General features: G+C 36.4%; 1 protein-coding gene across 15 annotated transcripts in view; it reads left to right on the top strand.

Moving 5' to 3' along the window:
• Positions 1 to 19078, top strand: part of LOC105840742 (phosphatidylinositol-binding clathrin assembly protein LAP) — a 31284-nt gene extending 12206 nt beyond the window's left edge. Inside the window, exons 2-19 of one of the 15 annotated variants that reach the window (XM_028189824.2) lie at positions 6047 to 6189; positions 6266 to 6341; positions 7214 to 7228; positions 7664 to 7766; positions 7873 to 8081; positions 8197 to 8303; positions 8379 to 8420; positions 8921 to 9015; positions 10674 to 10845; positions 11100 to 11216; positions 11643 to 11781; positions 11927 to 12016; positions 12671 to 13468; positions 14328 to 14448; positions 14646 to 14754; positions 15226 to 15297; positions 16871 to 17143; positions 18070 to 19078. In XM_028189824.2, coding sequence (XP_028045625.1) covers positions 6047 to 6189; positions 6266 to 6341; positions 7214 to 7228; positions 7664 to 7766; positions 7873 to 8081; positions 8197 to 8303; positions 8379 to 8420; positions 8921 to 9015; positions 10674 to 10845; positions 11100 to 11216; positions 11643 to 11781; positions 11927 to 12016; positions 12671 to 13468; positions 14328 to 14448; positions 14646 to 14754; positions 15226 to 15297; positions 16871 to 17134 — 2672 coding nt within the window. In that variant the 3' untranslated portion in view covers positions 17135 to 17143; positions 18070 to 19078. The remainder of the gene's footprint in view (positions 1 to 6046; positions 6190 to 6265; positions 6342 to 7213; positions 7229 to 7663; positions 7767 to 7872; positions 8082 to 8196; positions 8304 to 8378; positions 8421 to 8920; positions 9016 to 10673; positions 10846 to 11099; positions 11217 to 11642; positions 11782 to 11926; positions 12017 to 12670; positions 13469 to 14327; positions 14449 to 14645; positions 14755 to 15225; positions 15298 to 16870; positions 17144 to 18069) is intronic. The other 14 variants (XM_012687772.3, XM_012687780.3, XM_012687774.3 and 11 more) reach the window with 14 other exon arrangements.
• Positions 19079 to 19799: the final 721 nt, after the last annotated feature.

The following is a 19799-nucleotide window of genomic DNA, read 5'->3' as shown; positions in this document are numbered from 1 at the left end:
TGGTCGCCGTTGCTCTAAGACCCGTATTCAGCGCTAATCGTTTCATTATCCTAATGCTGCGTTTGAACCCGTGAAAAAAGAAAAGGGAAAACTCGCTGGCTGTGCCGGGTTTCGCGCTCTATAAGTGTCCTGCGATTGCATATGCCGGGAGAATTCGAGCGTGTCGGAATAGATAAACCGTACAGATTGAACCTACGTGTAAACCGGCGTGCACATGATGCGCCGCGTCGCGCGAAAGGCCTTTGCGGACCGGAGGCTGTTGATACCGAGAGATGGAAGCCGGGAGGAGTTGAAAGAAAAGGGAAAGGCGAGAGAGAAAGAGAGAGAGAGAGAGAGAGAAAGAGAGAAATATTGAAAACCAGGGACGACCCCGGGAATACGACGTGCCAGCGACGAGAGAGACGGTCCGGCAACATTCTTAATTTCGCATTAGCGCGGCGCGATTAGTCATCCTCTGCGGTAAAGTAAAGAAAATAGCTGAGAGTCAGAGTATTCCGCGGGAAACAGCTCTCGTCGCGAGTATATAAAAATGTGCATCCGGGGCTAAAAGCAACTACGGGATGGGAGGAATATGTCTCCGTTATGGGGGACCGTGTTACGCGCATCGATCCAGCGCATTCAGCTTAATGCGCTCGCGAGGATTTACAGTCGTTTAATTTTGCGTGCATTTTATTTTATTTAATTTTATCCTTTTTCCACCGAAGGGATCCGGCTCTCGGCTGGGCGATACTTAACGCGCCGCGGGATTTTAATGTTTTCAGTTATTGCGTTATATCCCGTCAGAATTTTAATTGAATGCGTAATTGAAAAATTACTCATATTTAATAAGATAATATTTTACGTCCGGCTATGATACAAATACACGCCCGGGTTGCATTTCAATTTATTACGTATTTAACACGATACGATAAATATTCTAATATCGCGTTTCCTTCGTCGAAATGCTTTCCGTCAACAAAATTAAATTCTGGCTTCCTGGAAAATTTATTTTGCCGTGAAATTTTCGGTCGGACTGATATTCCTGGAAATATTCTGCACGTATATATATATATATATATTTGACGATCGGCGGTGCCTCAATTTCGATCGACAGGCTCTGCGGTTTTCTCATCTCGGCAGCGAGACAAGCCTATACCACGCAACTGTAATCATTCGCGTTGCCAAAACGCGTGTTATCGCACACGCCCCCGTCCGCATCTGGAGATACACATGCATGCATGCACGCACGTAGTTAGCCAGTCAGTCGATGCACACCCCTTTTTAGCACCGATAGCGATTGTGTTTTTACCAGTATACGCATTTAACATCCTCTCTGGCGACTGCTAATCGTGCGGCATTATCGGAGGATTTATTAAAAGGTTTCTCTCTCTCTCTCTATCTCTCTCTCTCTCTCTGCGTATTATCAATTGTGTCTCGCCGAACGTGTACTTGTTGTGTCAATTAAACATACATTTCGTCCGCGGCTGAGATATGAATTTCAAGCATTTAACGTTAATGTATCTACGTTTATCATAATGTTAACAATACTATTTTTAAAGAGCAGAGATATTCAAGGGCAACGATAATATCTAAATGAATTTGTATTAATATCGTTTGCATTATTATCTTAGTTGATTAGTGGCCACATACTGTATTATTTCACTCAACTTCATGCGTTTATCTATTTAATATAATTTATTGCGCCTTGATACACGCGCCATGGCACAAAATATGATTGGCTTTCCGGTAGAACTGCATTATTTTATTTTTATTCCCGTCTCAGATCCGCACTTGTTTTCACATACGGCGCGTCGTCGAAGTGACGAAAATCGCAGGTACGCAGGTTGTTTTTGTGAAATCGGACAGTTGCGACTTTAAAATGAATGTCCGAGGGAACGTGTGCTCCTTGACAATCGACGATGCCAATGCGGACGTTATTTGACGCTAAATCCGTCCGTGTTTGGGAGATTATAATTAGAATGGGAAGCCTCGCAAGGTCGAGCAGCAGCACGTCGCTCGAGATAGATTACGGTTATTCATTGCGATGCACCTTTTGCATTTGCTACTTTTTCATAATTTTTATTTAACACAGTAAGAGCCGGCTACTCCAACTCTTTGGTAAACTTATCTATCAGGTAGATATGCGTCTGTCTTTATGTAGAAAAAAATGAAGATAAATACATACTTATCTGACACAGATGAATTTATCAAGATATTGGAACAATTGGCTCTAAAATAATGTCTCGTAAAACGTTTTTATCACTGCCTTCGCGCGATTTTGTTTACAGTTGAAATGTGCTCTGAAATTGTGCTCCGAATCTGTACGAATTTTATTTCACTTATATTTTTACACTTTTTATATTATTTATATTGTAATAATATTAATACATTAATAAATAATATTAATGTATGATATATTTTAATATATATTTATAATATTAATATAATTTATACTGCATTAATTTTTTCTTCATTATTCGCTTGTTATTTTATATGAAGCAGTATGTTAGAACGTTAAAAAGATAAAACAATTTGAAGAGTTTTTATGGAAGAAATAGTAAACATTTGTTAACTGTCTTTCCTATATCTCTGGATTAAAGCTTAAATTAATGGGCGGTTAATAATCGCGTATAAATAATTGGTTTTGCAAGATTGTTTTTTACGCCAATTACGCCAATCACATCTCGCGATAACGTCACGTGCGTTTGTTTGCCACGCGCGACAACCATATGGAAATGTTGCAGCGATCGCCGGGAATGTGGCCGGGGCTCGATACTTGGTGCTGATTCACTGCTTTATTCGCGTTTATCCGGTGCCCCTTCGTACTACGCTCTCGCTCGCGCGTTGCACTTTCATTCCAAGCCCTCTCGTCGTCGTGACTTCGATATTGCGGGATCATCGGTCGCTCGGGCGTTATAGAGAGTTACACTAAAGGCGTGGGAAACTATCTGCGGCAAAACGTTGCTTAACACCCCCGTCTTTTTCACGTCGGCCAAATAAACGTAGCCTCTCCACGAGCGAGTAGACGAGGTGCTCAGCAAATTATGAACAAGCACGATACAAGCTACGATAGCGTGCAGTATAACTGCGAATGCAGTTGTAGTTTCTACGTAGCTGTCGCAAATTGATAGGAATTCGCATTAAAATGTTATATATAAATGTTTATTTGTTATTACATATATATGTCATATATATATTTTTTTTATTTCTGAGGTTACTTCTTGATATGCTTATTTGTATTTTACGCGGCACATTTTTACTATATTTTTTTTAGTCGATTGTCTGACTTAAAGAGGATTTTTCTTTGAAAAAATGTCTTCGAATTATTCAAGAATTTCTGCTTAATTAAGTGAAACTTGCAAAACAAAAAACGATACACTCTGCATCTTGATATATGTCTTAATATAGCAACTATGCAAATTCGTACTCAGAAAAACAGTATCAAAAACGTTAGTATTAAATTAAAACTAATATATTCTGTTAATATATTTAACAATTATTATATATAGAATTATATATTATATTCTTGCATTTATGTGTATATGTATCATATAATTGTCTATAAAGAATTTTAAATTTTAACAAAATACTATTTTATTTCATGTTTCTATTCGGTATTTTCTTATCTGAAAATTATTATTTAATTATTATTAAATAATGTAAAAAAAGAATATATTTTTTTGCTAAAACTACACAAAGTGTTCTTCACAGCAAATGCTTCACTAAGCAAATTATGTTTGATGTTTAACGCTCTGTAATCTCGTTTTCAATTTTGAACGTTTCGAAAATAAAGATATTCGTAAAACAATAATGTACTTTTTTTTTCTGTGTAACCGACGGGTATGGACCACTGTGTCACCAACGTCACACCGAATGTCATCACGTTCGGAACCGCAACGTGATTATTGACCTTGTTACGCGGTATTGCCGTCCTCCTAACGTGGACCGCTACTTTCGTTAATCAATCGCGATTGATGGACGTCGCGTAGATTGTGTGTCGTCGTTCACTTCGTCGTCGTCATCGCTGTCGTCGGTCGTCGTGTCGCGATATGACTTTTATGATCGTTCGTCGTGTTAGTGACAGGTTCACGACACGTTAATGCGAACTTCGAGTTTAGTACATGCAGGTCAGAGTCACCGCTGACCTATTGTGATCGATAGCATCGGCTATTCCCATTTTTAGATACTGGCACGACGAAGGTATAGCGTAGAAGCTCTGAATATCGAATTTTCAACTGTTCTTAGGCGATCCGTATTTTAGGGCAGGCTTAATAAGGAAGAATATCTCATTTTATGCGCTGCAAATATAATTGAAGAATATCCTACAAAAAACAAAGTTCAAAAATGAAGATTTAAGAAAATCAAAAACTTTTCGTCTTAAAAACATTTATTGTAAGAATATGATAATTTTTCTTCGGATATATAATTGGCATAAGAACAAAGTTGTAGGTTTTAATTGATAAAATCTTACAAGATGCTTTTAACAAAAACATTCTTTTATATTTCTGTTTATACAAATATGATAATTTTTCTAATAAAAATAAAGTTTTAAACTTTTTATTAAAATTATTATTTTGTGAGGATTTATTAAAAAGAAAAAGAAATTGTTTGGTTTTTGCGGAACTTTCATGTTTATTATACCTATTTATATTTATATTTTTTTCGTTTTTTGCTTGATTTTTGTCGAGACAAAATTATTCACTACACTATTGATAGAGAATAATTTGAAATCCATAATTCAGATTAAAAATGGACTTGTTTGGTAGAAAACCCTTTAATTATAAATAAAAAAAGAAATCAAGTTACACTAATTAAGATATGTGCGTACAAAATACCTTGTTTTTCTTTGATTTCTTATTTTTAAGCCTTCTATGGGTTATCGTAGTTTATCAGTGGGTCACACTTCTGTATGTGACAATTTAATGGAATTATACTACGGATAAGAGATATTTAACTCTTCTGTCATTCACTGTAATTCATCTTCTTACGCTTATCGAGCGCGTTATTTACTTTTGAAATTAACTGCCACGTCAAGCTGCGATCGTAATTAACATTACAGGTCGTGGATCGTGTTTATTAAGTTGCTCGGTTTGCTACGCATACGCCGATAAAATTTGTGAAGTAAGTGAGAAGAATGACGACGAGAATTATGCGAATGCTGAATCATATATATTATGAGTCCTTTGAATCATCCTTGAATATCTGAATCATCCGAGTGCTGAAAATTGCAGTACGGAAATTCCGTGTAAAAATTTACATATAATGCGTGAACATCTTTGAAAAACGGTTTGCGTGTAACCACACACATTGTGATATCTTGCGATCTAGAAACTTGAGATTGCTAGAACAATTGAAATCATTCCACGCCGCTCAATCAGATTTTCCCTCTTTCATTTTTCGAGCCATTAAACGAAGTCGGTCGGTTCACTTTAGCGCAAAAGTGTTGCATCCTCCTTCTCCGAATCTTTTACTTTTGCAGTGATATACCTACAGTTTTCCGTTCGCGTTAATCTCAGAAATCATCGAATCGAGATAAAAAGCGGTCAATGATTCTAATTAATGACTTAATTACATTTAATAGGTTACGCTAGGTGGCCCCGTTGTTTTGCTGCGATTTTATTCAAGATTGATTCGCTTTTACCTGGCACTTTCATACATATATAATTACCGAACGTTTCCGTAAAAGTTATATATACATACATAATTACGAATAATGGAGATACGATCTCTACCAAAACGCGCCGTGATTTGAAATCCGAGGTGAGTGGAAATGGCGCGTTTTGCGAGAGATTCTCACGACGCGATAGCGTTAGGCTGTCGGTGACGGTCGTGAATCATACGTATGTAAATTACGTTATAATCTTATAAGGTGGAGGTCAGTGCCTCTCATTGTAGCGCGCACGGGACGCGCGAGGCTTCGGCATCATCCGTACTCGGTTTCATCGTCGATTTTCTCTCAAAGTCGAGAATGAAGCACCGGGGACCGACTTACGTCCGCGAAAATTACTCTCAGGATGGACTTGGACTCGTCAGAAGTGAATTAAATTTCCTCTCTCTCTCGTTTCAGATTTAATCCATTGCACCAATGAGCCCAACGTCTCCATACCGCAGCTCGCTAATCTCCTGATAGAACGTTCGCAGAACACAAACTGGACGGTAGTCTTTAAGGCCCTGATCACCGTGCATCACATGATGTGCTATGGCAACGAGGTAATTACCTTTCGGACGCTCGTTTGATCCGCGATACGTCCGGTACGTCCTTCTGATATGATTTTTCTATTTGCAGAGGTTCACACAGTATCTCGCGTCCAGCAACAGTTCGTTTCAGCTCAACAATTTTCTCGACAAGAGCGGCGTACAAGGTAATTATTTTGCAAATGATCGGAACTTTGTGTTCTTCTCGATCAGGATCAGTTATTCCGAGGTATTATATTCTTTTCGAAATTCGGAATGAATAGTGCCACGTTATTTGACGTCTTTTAAATTTAATAGCTTATATATACAAGAATAATTATCTTTTTAAAATAGAACAAAGTTAAAATGCAAGCATTTCTTTTCCAAAAATTTTTAATAAATAGTATTTACAAAGGATAATTATTTTTTAAAGTCTGCTATAAATAAGAGTTCATTTTTTATTAGCAGAATGTTTTACTAACAAAAAAAGAAAACTAATCTTGTGGATAACAAAATTTAAAAATATGCGATTTAACTGAAAATAATTACTGTTTCTGTATTAACAAAACTATTGCGATGTGAACATCTAATCGCGGGACGGTTTGCGCACGGCTTTCTGCACTCTCACTTACAAAAATCGTACACTCGTGCGGTTATCGGAAGACTCGTGCGCCAATAGTCGAGCGAGCTGATTTGATATGCACGCCTCGCACAGAAAATTGCAACATACGCCGTAATTTGAATAACCGATCACGGACACCTCGGTTCCACGTCGGGAGAACTTGTTTACAGGAGATCTAATTTTATTCACCGATTGGAGGTCGTTAAGCGATAATGTCGATCGACTGTTATATCGATCAACAGTAATTAACAGTAATTGCAAGATCTCTGTTTCTAATCGCGAATCTTTTAAAAAGATTTCCGTGCCACTAATTTCCTCGCGTTGTGCAGCCATCATCCATATGGAAAATGCGAATCTTTCTCTTTTTTCATGTATCTATGGCATCTATATGTACAATTTACTAACCTGGACTAACTTTCTATCTCTTTGGGCATGAAGCAGGAATACGCGTGGGTGAGTTCTAATAACAAACGTCCTTTTTATTTTGTATTAAATAATGTTCATTAACCATGCTTTCTGTAATTCTGTACATTCAATTATAACTTTGCAAGAATAAAGGAAATTAATGTATATGTTATAGAACTGTTAATGTATGTGCGTACCGATTGATGTGTATTGACAATTACACCCAACAAATAAATATTAAAAAACGTACGATCAGGTTTACAAGATGTTTGTGACAAAGTTATAATTTTCAATCGGCGCTAACGTGCATGCTTGTGTAACTTTATGAAATTAATGCAATCGCACCGGGGCGCACTGCCGACTTTCTAATTTCACTTTTACGCATTGTTGCGTGGCGATCCCTATTAAATGCTTTTGTTGCGTCTACAGTATTTATTATAGATAGAAGTGAATAATGGTTGTTTTTTGTTTTCTGCACATCAGGATATGACATGTCGCCCTTCATCAGACGCTACGCCAAATATCTCAACGAGAAGGCTCTCTCATACAGGACGGTAGCGTTCGACTTTTGCAAGGTGAAAAGAGGGTATGTGTTGAAATTTTTTTTCTAGATTTATCGAAATTTTATCTAACTGAGATTTAATAAGAGAATTAATCTTCTTTGTTATGATCATATTAATTTGACGTTGTAGGAAGGAGGATGGCACTCTACGCACAATGAACGCCGAGAAACTCCTGAAAACTTTGCCGGTGCTGCAGTCGCAACTCGACGCATTGCTGGAATTCGATTGCACGGCTAATGACCTCACGAATGGCGTCATAAACATGGCCTTCATGCTCCTCTTTCGAGATCTTATCCGGTTATTCGCCTGCTATAATGATGGCATCATTAATCTGTTAGGTAATGCCATTCAGTATTCTGTTTTCCTATCGCATAACATTATACGTCTATGCATGTAAAGGCGTCCATGAGAATAAATCGATTAATCGAACGATTGTGATTTGTAACCTTCTAGAGAAATATTTCGATATGAACAAGAAACAGTGCCGGGACGCTTTAGATCTTTACAAGAAATTCCTTATACGCATGGACAGGGTCGGAGAATTTCTGAAAGTCGCGGAAGTAAGTTGCGTGATATGCGTGAAGACGATTAATGAAGTTAAGGATAGTTACTGAATGTACTTTTCTTCTTTACAGAATGTTGGCATCGATAAAGGAGACATACCAGATCTGACAAAGGTACATGCGCTCAAAGTACTATTTATCATTAGATTATCTCGGTGTATTACTTATAATAAGGGTTTATTCAATTCCCTATATTTAATTGTCGGTTACCATTTTGAGGAACTATTAACAATGAGCAAAAAAAAATAATACTTAACCGATAAAGTAATATTTTTATTTGTTTCTTCCTCTTACATTACTGACAGGTAATAACATCTCTAATTATCTTAACGAGGTAGAGTTAGTGTAGCCTAGTATAGAACAGTATAGATAATTGATGATATTTATTCTGGGAGATTTTATGAGTTGATTATACTGCCAACCTTTTTTATCATGTTTTTTAACATGACTTTTTTTATAAAAATATGATAAAGTGGACAAATTCTCCCAAATAAATGCATGCATTTTAGTGAAGAAAAATCTCTTCTAGATCAAATGCACAGCAAAATTTTACCGTGCACCTTACGGAAAAGCTTTAATAACGCCCGATAAATAATGAACAAATTGTTTTTTAGGCACCGAGTAGTTTATTAGATGCCTTGGAGCAACATCTTGCTTCCCTAGAAGGAAAGAAGGGCTCCGCCGCTAACACGCCAACACAATCAGCAAGGTATGCCGACTTTTTTGTCATTTACTCGATTCATTTAAGTCTCACATAACAATCGATGTAGGGATAATTTTAAACGTCCTATGTTGAATGCTATTGAAATCGATATACTTCTCCCTCTCTATATACTTTCCCAGAGTCTACATCGTATTCGTCTCATTGTTCTTTCATATCCAATAACCAGAAACACGTTTCTTCTACATATCTTTACAAGCTTCTTAAGCTATGAGTATTTACACATTACGTTTATCGCACACATGCACATGTAAGAATTATGACACAGAATTGCTTTTATTTATTTCAAATATGATAAGTTGTCCTATCATTATATTTTTTTATATTTTATTCGTCATTTTATATTCATAAAAATATCAAATATATTGTATCGTATATTGTTGAGTATTGTCTTTTTTTTTTTCTTAAGCCAATATGCTACAAGAGATTTTGGAAGATAGTAGTTTTATAAGCACTATCTTTGAAAAGCTATACTCTTTTTTAATAGTTGTCCAATTTGTAAAATTTGTCAAGATGGATACCAGGTTTATTTTTCTCTGATATTTAATATTTAGTTATAAAATATTCGATTTACGTTTGTATCCTGACTTATTTTAGGTATCCAAATGCTATGATCCTAAAACTTGGTATTCAATTTTAATGTATATGTGTGTGTATTTCTCACTGAAAATCTGCGATTGTAATTACTGTTGCCAATTTATCGCTCGTATACACTGCATGAATTTACGATATATTTAGATAATTGATGTATATTTCCCTATAGTCTATTGATTAGAGCGGATATTGAGCATGCTATAATAAATCGTCAATTGCGATTAACAATATTGACGATTTAATTTTATTGCCTAAAACCTGATCATAAATAATATTAATCGATGTGGCTCTATAATAGTGAAATTTGTTGGATACGAAATAGCATTTATTATTCGTTGTATAAATATTTAACGAAGTACACAAACGGTGTTGAAAATTTTAAAATAGTGTGAGATATTATGTAAAAACTAATAGACTCTTATGTAATTTATATTTTTTAATATGTATATTTTAATATTTACCTGCATAAGATTGCTTATTATCGTAGCAAATTCAACATACTCATATTATGCTATTAAAAAAATGAACAATCTTTAAAACAGTGTGTACTATGTAATACAATTTGAGATTGAGTACACAAGTTTGATGCTATGTTTCACTACAAAATAGTAGAACACCTGTAAATGCATATGTACATTAGGAGATATAGTAAAAAAGTAAAAGAAAAGCGAAAGAGTGTGAAAAAGAAGAGAGAACGCGCGCGCGTGTGTGTATGTGTGTGTGTATGCGTGCGCGAGAAAGGGAAAGAATGCATGTGAGTGTGCGTGTGGTAATGCACACTATGCATTTCTACGCATTGTTACATCTATACGTACTACACCGTTTGTTTTTTGTTTTTTTGTTTGTCTCTTCTCCTTTGTTTTCAATTATCAATTTTCCTTTACGCTCCTTTCTCTCTCTCTCTCTCTCTTTTTCTCTTTCTCTCTCTCTCTCTCTCTCTCTTTCTCGCCACATTTTACGAACTCGCTGAAACGAACCTTCCGTATTTCTTCTTGTCCGTCCTCCTTTTCTCCATCCATCGACTACCACAACATCCTATCATCGCCCAAAAGCAGCAATAGAACCAATGTAAAGTCGGGAGTGTCCGCCCTGTCTTCCACCAGTACCGCGTTCGGAACAGCAGCCAGCAATGCGCGGCTCGAGCAAACGGGGAACGGTCATATTGACGAGGCATTACGACAGCAAGCTCTCGCGGAAGAGGAAGCCGCCATGAATCAATACAAGGTATTAGTATTGCTAATGATTTAAGTTGACAAACGTGAGTGGAAGAATTTGAGATTTAAACATTATTACTATCTTAATATTAATTTTCTATCTAAGACGAGAAACGAATGAAATAATTTAAGATATCGATGCTATTATTATCCTAATTTTAAATACTTCAAATATTTTTTTCTTTTATATCAATTTTTTCTTTTATTGCGATTCCTTGCACATAAACGTTATATTTGTATTCATCTCTGATGTATGTATTGTAGGCAAAAGTACAATCGCCGTCAAGTACTAGCACGAATCCCTTCCTCAGTTCGCCGACCAATAATGCTAACCAGCCGATCGTAGACTTGTTTGGTGCAACATCAGGTACCGACAATCAGGTACGTTTATATCTTTTATTTGAGCCATGTGATCTCATTTGAAACGGGATAATCGTTTACAGAAGAAAAAAAATTTCTATTTTCTAAATATTTTTGTTTTGGAAATGTTAAATATTGAAGTGATAGATTATTTATCATTAAATAGATGTAATTTATTTATATGAAGAAATATACTTGTATAATTTTATCGAGAAAAAAATTTTTTTTTATTTAATAATAATTTTATGAGAAAAATATCGATGGAAAATCAATATCTGTTATTTAACGAAAAAAAATCATGTTTTTTCTAATTGCTTATAATATTTTGTCTATCTTCTGTCCAAACAAGAATATAATAATGAAACAATAAATCGTTAAATATAATGCAATATAATAATATTTTTAATTTGATATTAATGTTTGATATTATTTTTTTCTGTGCAACAGCAATCTCAAAAAGCATCGGATGATCTACTGCAGTTGGCGGGTAATCCGTTTGCAAACATGTTCGGAGCACAACCGGCTACGGCAACCGGGCAGCCTGCCGCTCAGATGCAGAACAACATGTGGATGACCAACGGTACTGGTGAGCACGAGGCACTTAAAGTCAATATAATAGTCTCAATGATCATCGCTGCTTCTTTCGTCACCGCGCTTGTTTATGATATTTTTCCCCGCCTCTTTTATTTTTTCAGTTTTTTTTTCATTTTCCATTTTCTTTTTTCTTTTAGGTTTCGCGGCAACTGCGCCACCAGCAAATAATAACTTTGTTACAGATAATAGTTTTTCCTCCGTATTCGGAAATCAAGATCAGCAATCCAGTAAGTGCTTTCACTAACGAAGTAAAGACAAAAGATAGGGATCATATTATACGAGCGCATTCACACGATTAAGAAATTCCGTGCACACTTTCGTTTTCTTTTTCTGCCGTCTTTACTCTTGTACATTTCTCTTTCTCTTTTTGTCGTAGAATTTTTGCCATTTTTATGATACTTTCGCATCATACATCGCATTATACTTTAGATACTTGTGCCTGAGCAATCACATGTGCCATTTAACTATGCTATGGACAAAGATGTATCGAGTGAAGCAACGTTTATAGCTACAAAAATATTTTTTGTTGCCACAATAATAATAGTGATGATAATTTAATTAAATGAAAATTACACAGTGGTGATAATTTAATTTAGTATCTTATATTTTTTTTTTCCGATATCGTGGTGCTTGAGCGTAAATGCTGATTCGATACATTCGAGTGCAACGTTGACGCGCGACATTATAAAGGAATGCAACTGAACGCTGCACCGCGTTAATAACATTGTATTCGAATATTTCTTTTTTTCTCTCTTATCAACTAACATATTAACGCGGGTGACGGTATAACGATTGCAACAAATTTTACATTGTTACGTTCGAACGGATTTGAAAAAAAGGAGAGAAGCTAATTTATGCACCTTGATCACTTTCTGCGCAAGCTGGCGCCCCAGGAACGGCCGCGTCCGTACCTAATCCCTTCATGTCCGATTTCCCGTCCCTCGGTACTGGTGGCCAACAGGCGACGAACGCGGGCGCCTTCGGACTCTTTGATCAGAATACCGGCGGTGTTGTTGGCGGCGAGTCAGCTCAAGCAGCGCAAACGGGGACGGCGATAGCGGGAGACCTTTTCAGTGCCGGTCAAGCGGATCTCTTTGGGGGTGACGGGTCTGCCGCTGCCGCTACCGCGATTGGCGGCGACGGGGATGCTGCGGCGGCCGAGGTAGTGGCGTCGGCGGTGCCTCCCGCCGTCGCTGCCGTTGGCAAGACATCGTCCACGGCTACGCCGCCACCTAGACCACCGCCACCCGCGACTGCCGTTGCCGCCGCGAACGGTGCCGCACCGCGTGCAATGTCTCCGTCCCACGGCGGCGGAGCGTCACATGGTAGGCTAGCAGCGGCGACGGCGTCAACGGCGGCAGCGGCTCCGGCCCCCTCCGCCAACAAGAGCGCCTTTGACGATCTCAACGATAGTATCCGCATGGCACTGGGCGGGTCTCCGTCGCGGCCGACACCCATGGTTCAGCAGCAGCAACAGGCTGCTGCGATGGCTGTCCAACAGCCACTACAACAGCAAATGCCGCCAGCAGCGGCGGCAGCGGGCGCCGGTATGTTCGGCATGAACGACCCTGTGACCGGGCAACCCATGATGGCCGGCGCGCCGATCGTCGGTTACGGTATCCCTACCCAAGCCCAAGTCCCCGTGGGGTACGGTTCGCCGGCAAAGCAGCCGATGTCAGGTGACGGGAATGCCTAAACTAATTCACGCTGTTTGCATGAGAGTCGCACTTGATATTCTCCAGCTTCGAGTTTTACTTTATTTCTCTTTTTTCTTTTTTTTCCTTTTTGAGCCCGGTTATGTCGCTGCATCGCATCCTAAATAATATAAAAGTCCATGAGATATCTAGAAAATTTATAACTTTTTAAGTCACTCTTTACGCATTTTCAAAATGTCTTTTGAACTTTTATATTGTGTAGGAATTGCTTTCTCGATTTATGTATATACTATTGTCTACAATTAGCAAATTACATTAAATATTTATACTTTGGCACGTTTGAAAGCATTAGATAATTCTGATTTTTTAAGTGTTTTTACGAGTAGATAACCACGTCCGCATTATATAGATAACTAGATATCAATGCTCTACATATCGCAAAAATCACTGAAGAAAGATAAATAATTACATCACTTTGTTCAAGTATACTTGTAAAACACGATAACCTCGTTATTTTTTTAATGCGTAATTTGCAATTGAGTTTGCTTACAGCAATCTGCTGCATGTTTTGTAACTAATTGTATAACTATATATAATTCTGTATATCTCCGCTTAGAAAATTTATGCACGCTATTATATAGAGATATATATAGAGATTTTGAGATGGTGATTTGAAATTCTTTGAGATTAAATCCCTTTAATATTGTTTTTTTGTCAGAAAATTGCTAAGCGATTATACGTTTTATTTTGTAAATTTGTAAATTTATGTAAACTTCACGATTTGCTTTAAATCTTTATTTTAAATCTTTGCTTGACATAGACGTAGGAGTTTTGTGTGGTGTTGGTACATCTACAAGTATTTTGAATTTAAATATTATTTCAGCCGCGGGGCAACCGGTCGGTGCAGCCAACACTGGCAAGGTTCTGACCGGAGATTTGGACAGCAGCTTAGCTAGCCTCGCGCAAAACTTGACCATCAATAAGAGCGCGCAGCAACAAGTCAAGTAAGCGATCATATTTTTATTTATGAGCTATTCCATTTTGAGCATTATATAAATCTATATAAATTTTTTTAAAATGTATATTTATTGGGAGATAATGATGGTAAATTCATAAATAAGTTATAACGATGATGTAAAAACGTTTTGAAACTGTACTTTGTAATGTATGAAGAACAAATTGATGAATATGTATTTTGCAGAGGAATGCAGTGGAACTCACCGAAGAATGCCGCGAAAACGGGTGGTCCGGCCGGCGGCTGGTCACCACAACCAATGGCAGCAACTACTGGTGCTGGATATCGGCCCATGGTGAGAAACCTTTCTCTTTCAGTATCGTTGTCGTAAAATATTTTCAGCATGTCTCTTCTGATTGTCAGTACACGAAGTCACATACACACACATGTACACACCCCGTATACCATTTTTAATGCATCATATTCAAAGAACAATCGCTCCATCGTTTCGATAGAATTTTCAATTATTCTCACATTTAGAACCGCCGATCATTGTTCCTTATGATATTGTATCTGAATGTTATCCGTAGGAATCCTATTCGGGCTAGTAAATTATTTTAGCTTGTTAACGATCTGCTAAACATTCTCGTATCTTCAGCTAGACACGTTAAAACGTAAGTTTACCGTTAAGCTATTCCGCTGTAGGACTCTTCCGCTCTTTCTCTCTTCGTAATACAGTAACAACAATTTTCTTCGTCAATTAGCACCATTTAGGTGAGTGTGTTTTGCATGCACAGCATATGGCATGTTATCGGCTGTGTTGCAGGGCCAGGGAATGACGCAACTGCTACCTACGACCACCACGACTATAGGTTTTCCCTCGCAGCCCGCAATGATGGTAAGTCCTCATGTGATCACAAGCGTCTCTGTTTTACACGCAGCGATCGAGCTGTTTAACATGAAACGCTTCAAACTCATCTCACGTCACCGAATCACGATTCTCTGTACAAGAATAGTGTGTAATAACACGATTTGTCACTAACTTACTTTGTGAATAATGTTGATAATGATGTCAATAATGACAATTGTTATACAAATCGCAATATAACAGTATCTGTCTCACGAGGCAAAGCGGCGAATCGTCAGAAGATGACATTCCGACTCAGCACCTCGTTCTATTTCCTCGCATTAATTGTGCTTATGCATATGTTTTAGCGCACGTTTCAAGAATGTAGTAGACAACATTTTATCGCAGTTATTTATATTTCTGCAGATCGATTTTTTAGACTTATTCCCTATGTACTTGGCTGTAATTTGCTTGAGGTGTTTTTCTGTAATGTAGACAACAAATAAGTTTTAGGTTTACATAAAACGCGTTCGTGTACAAATATTATTACACCAATGTACAGGTAATATATATTAGAATAGATTAAGCTGTACTTTCTGCGATAAAAACGTTTCAAATATAAAATAAAAAGGAATTGAAGAAAGAACTAGCTTTGTTTGAAAAAAAGAGTATTTGTAATATTTGTGTTCTTATTTATATTAGTTATTTTATAAAATTTATATTGTAGCGACATACGCGGGTGTAACATAATTTATGCGGTTGCTTTTAAAATATTTCATAAGATGCAATAATACAGAAGTTTCAAGTGTACTTTTTTTCTTTCCAGCTACCGCTTAAATTTTAATTGTTGAAATAATGTAAGAGTAATGATCAGTATTAACCAGAGTCGTAACTAATTCTTCTTGAACAAAATTTTATTTATAGGATCCTTAATTTTCGGGGAAAGAAAAAAATAAAACAACTATAATTTAATATTTATTTATATTATTTATAAATAATTTTTGTATACAAATATTTGTATTAATTTGCACTAATATATATAATGAAATATAAATAATTATTTTAATTGCAGTTTTCTAATTTTTATTTTAGTAAATTCATCGATTATATATTACCAGAATTAATATCTTTAATGATGTCATCTATATATTGAAATTATAGAATTAAAAATTAGATAATCTTGTTTGATGGTTGATCTTATATAATTCTTAATTAATTTTAATTTGCGATATGTAATTTGTTAATTTTTGCCATACGAAGCAGCAGAAATGGAAAGAATGAGAAATATTTGCAAGAGCAACTTTGATATTTGGATATGACTCCAAAATCAGGGTTTATAGAATATCAAGCAAAGTTGCAATTTTTATGTTTGGTATTAGTGCTGAAGTGCAAATTTGAAGAACTGTGCAGCGTAATTTAAAATTTGAAAATATTATATTAGACTATTTTTTTGGTTACTTTTATTGCAACTTTTATCTCTTTCGTCCTGGGACCTGTGTCCATGTTGTCCCTCTAGTTACGACTCTGGACCGTTATTTTGATGTTAAGGAAGATGTTAAGTTTCGCAGGCACACGCTTCCTTTTGTATATAAGTCTCATTTCTTTCGCTCTCTGGTGTCTGTAGGGTATGCAAGGCATGCCGATGGGCATGCAGGGTATGCAGGGTATGCAGGGTATGAGGCCGATGATGTGTACTATCCCAGGTGCTTCCGCCGCCGGTGGCGGTATGATGGTTGCGGGAGGAGCTGCGCCCATGATGGCCATGCCCGGCACGAATCCCATGATGGCTGGTCCTAATTTGCAGCAGCAGCATCCTCAATCTCAACCCGCTGCAGCAGCTCAGCCACAGGGCAATGCTGTCCAACTCGATCCCTTTGGTGCTCTGTGAAGGGATTAGGTACCTACCTTCACTTAAACATTCTGCGCGTTGTATTGTCGCTAAGGCTTTTGTGACGTAATAATAGAATGATCTGTGACAGGAACGTGTACCAAGGATAATAGCGCGGATAACGCGACAGTTGCAACGCTATGACGGATGATATTTTTGTTAAAACATAATTTTTTTCTTTGTATTTTATCGAGAATGAGATTTTGTATATGATTTTATTAAACTCTGTTTAAGCGAGAATTGGATCCGTAATTTTATGTAATTGTATATTTTATTTCTTAAATTTTAATTTAATTTGTCGTATTATTTGTACAAGTGTGATCTTCATATTTCCCTTCGAACGGTACAAATAAGTATCTCTCTGGCGCCGGGGAATTAATGTATAATAATCTTTGTGATTTATAATTTGTGATTAATAATAAGTGTCTTGTAACAGTTAACTTTGAATTATTAACCTTTAAGATAATCTATAATTAAGAATGAAATTTCATCTTTAATTTATGTGTTAAATTATTAAATAAAATATTTTTATTATACAATAATTACATTTCTTAAGTTGTAAATTGGTGATTAAATTTATTATCAGTAGTATACATATTTCTGTATAAAAATAGAATTGATATAATCTTCTTTCAAACAAATATTTTTTATAAATTAATACATAGAATTGTATCTAATTCTAGCTATAAAAATTATAGATTGTCTAAAATAGATTTGACAATGAGCGAACCTGATTGCCCCGTGTTACTAATAATGCACCTTTTCTTTATCATTATGCAGCATTATTATTAATCCGATCGATAGTACTCACATAAAGTATACCACTTGTAGAAAGTTTTAATAATCATGTAAATATCGGTTATTACTAATAACACGGAAGTAGATTATTGAATTAAAGTTTTTTTTACAGGAACATTTCTATTTTATTAAATTAGATAATAATTGACTGTTCCAGGATTTCAAATGGAATTAAGAAGACGGAGCAACATTTTGTAAATATCATGTAATATGCCTAGAAAAAAAAGAAACAAAGCTAATGTGTCCCGCTTTTTTCTGTTAGGCTCAATCAATCTTGGATCATTGATTGTCATTCGAAAATCATCTCATTACTAATAGGAGCGGCAAATTGTATTATAATTTCTGTAATATGCTCGCCGAGTATGCATAACAGGTGTTATTCCGATATAGTGTCCTTTCCACGAGCATTAGCAAAGGTTAAATGTTGTTTAAGTAAATAATTTGTCTACTTTTTTATGTAAAAAGGGACAAATTGAGTCTGAATTAATTTCAATAGATGCTCGTAGGAACCGCACATAGACAGGGCGCTTTTTTCCGCCTTGAAGCCCGTAGACGGGCATAATTATGTAGCTTAGATGAGAGTTGTTTGGACGCGAATTGCGTTTAGAATGACACGAACGCATGCGTTGAATTTCCTTAGTGAGGATTAACTGTGATAGTACCGCGCCGTGTGCTGCGTTGAACAGTTTTTCTTCATTGATATGTTGCGAGCAAGCCTATTGTTGAAGATGCATTTTCTAAGTTCGATGAAAGATTTCCGTAATTTCGTAGCGATATTTAGGTACGACTTAGTTTTTACATTGGGGCGGAGGGGGGGAGGGGCAGATTGTATATTCGATATAGTGAGATCGGTAAGAGCGCGTCATCGAGTACGATGACTTGGTTCGTCATGGTTCTAAACGTATTCGCGTTAGATTATATACACGTAGCTGACGATTGCACATACCAATGTTCACGTTAAACATTAAAGAAGTCGATTAGGTGCAAAAAAAGGCGAAAAAAGGAAATCGACATAGAAATTTGCATCGGGCATATCCTCTTATTGTAATATAATATATATACATATTATTTCCGTACATTCATAGGACTATACATATGTATACTTCTGTGAATGTATGGATATGTGATTCCAGGATGATGCGAGGGAGAGAGGGAACGAGAGAAAGAGAGAAAGTTTCAAGGCAATTCTTTCGTCGAAGTATTAAATATTAAATGCGATAAAGATATACGATAAATATCACACATATACTCTCTATATATTATATATATATATATATATATATATATATATATATATATATATAAAGAACCATGAAACGAATAGGTGGACTCATTAAATGTTCTTTATCTGTACTGTTTATGGATATCTTAATTAGATAGATAACAAAATATGTTAAGGCTAGGACGCGAACGCAACACAATTACGAATACAATATGAATCTACGTAATTCAAGCACGGTACTATCGATGCAGTCAATATCAATATAGTTGCGAGCGTTCCGTTTTGGGGATTTCCGTCGGTATACCCTCGATTCCCGTCAAATTATAAATGTTGTAACCAGAAGATGAAATCTCTATCGATATATATATATATATATATATATATATATATATATATATATAGCGTGTATATTGTATAACCGATTGATTATTTATCCGCGGTTACTCGAATTTGGATCTGGATTGCGAGGCCGAACGACGAGAAGAAATTAAAGAGGGGGAAGGACAAATTAGAATCCATATAACGATGATATTGTACGCAGCGTGCGCACTGCTAGTCGATAGAAATCCAATCTTGTAAAAGATTGCAATGAGATACGATCTCTCAAGCGATTGACCAAATTGTAGATTTTCAGTTTTCTCATTA

This window comes from Monomorium pharaonis, chromosome 7 (assembly GCF_013373865.1).
Source record: "Monomorium pharaonis isolate MP-MQ-018 chromosome 7, ASM1337386v2, whole genome shotgun sequence".
Taxonomy (NCBI): domain Eukaryota; kingdom Metazoa; phylum Arthropoda; class Insecta; order Hymenoptera; family Formicidae; genus Monomorium; species Monomorium pharaonis.
This window is presented reverse-complemented; position numbering and strand designations above follow the sequence as displayed.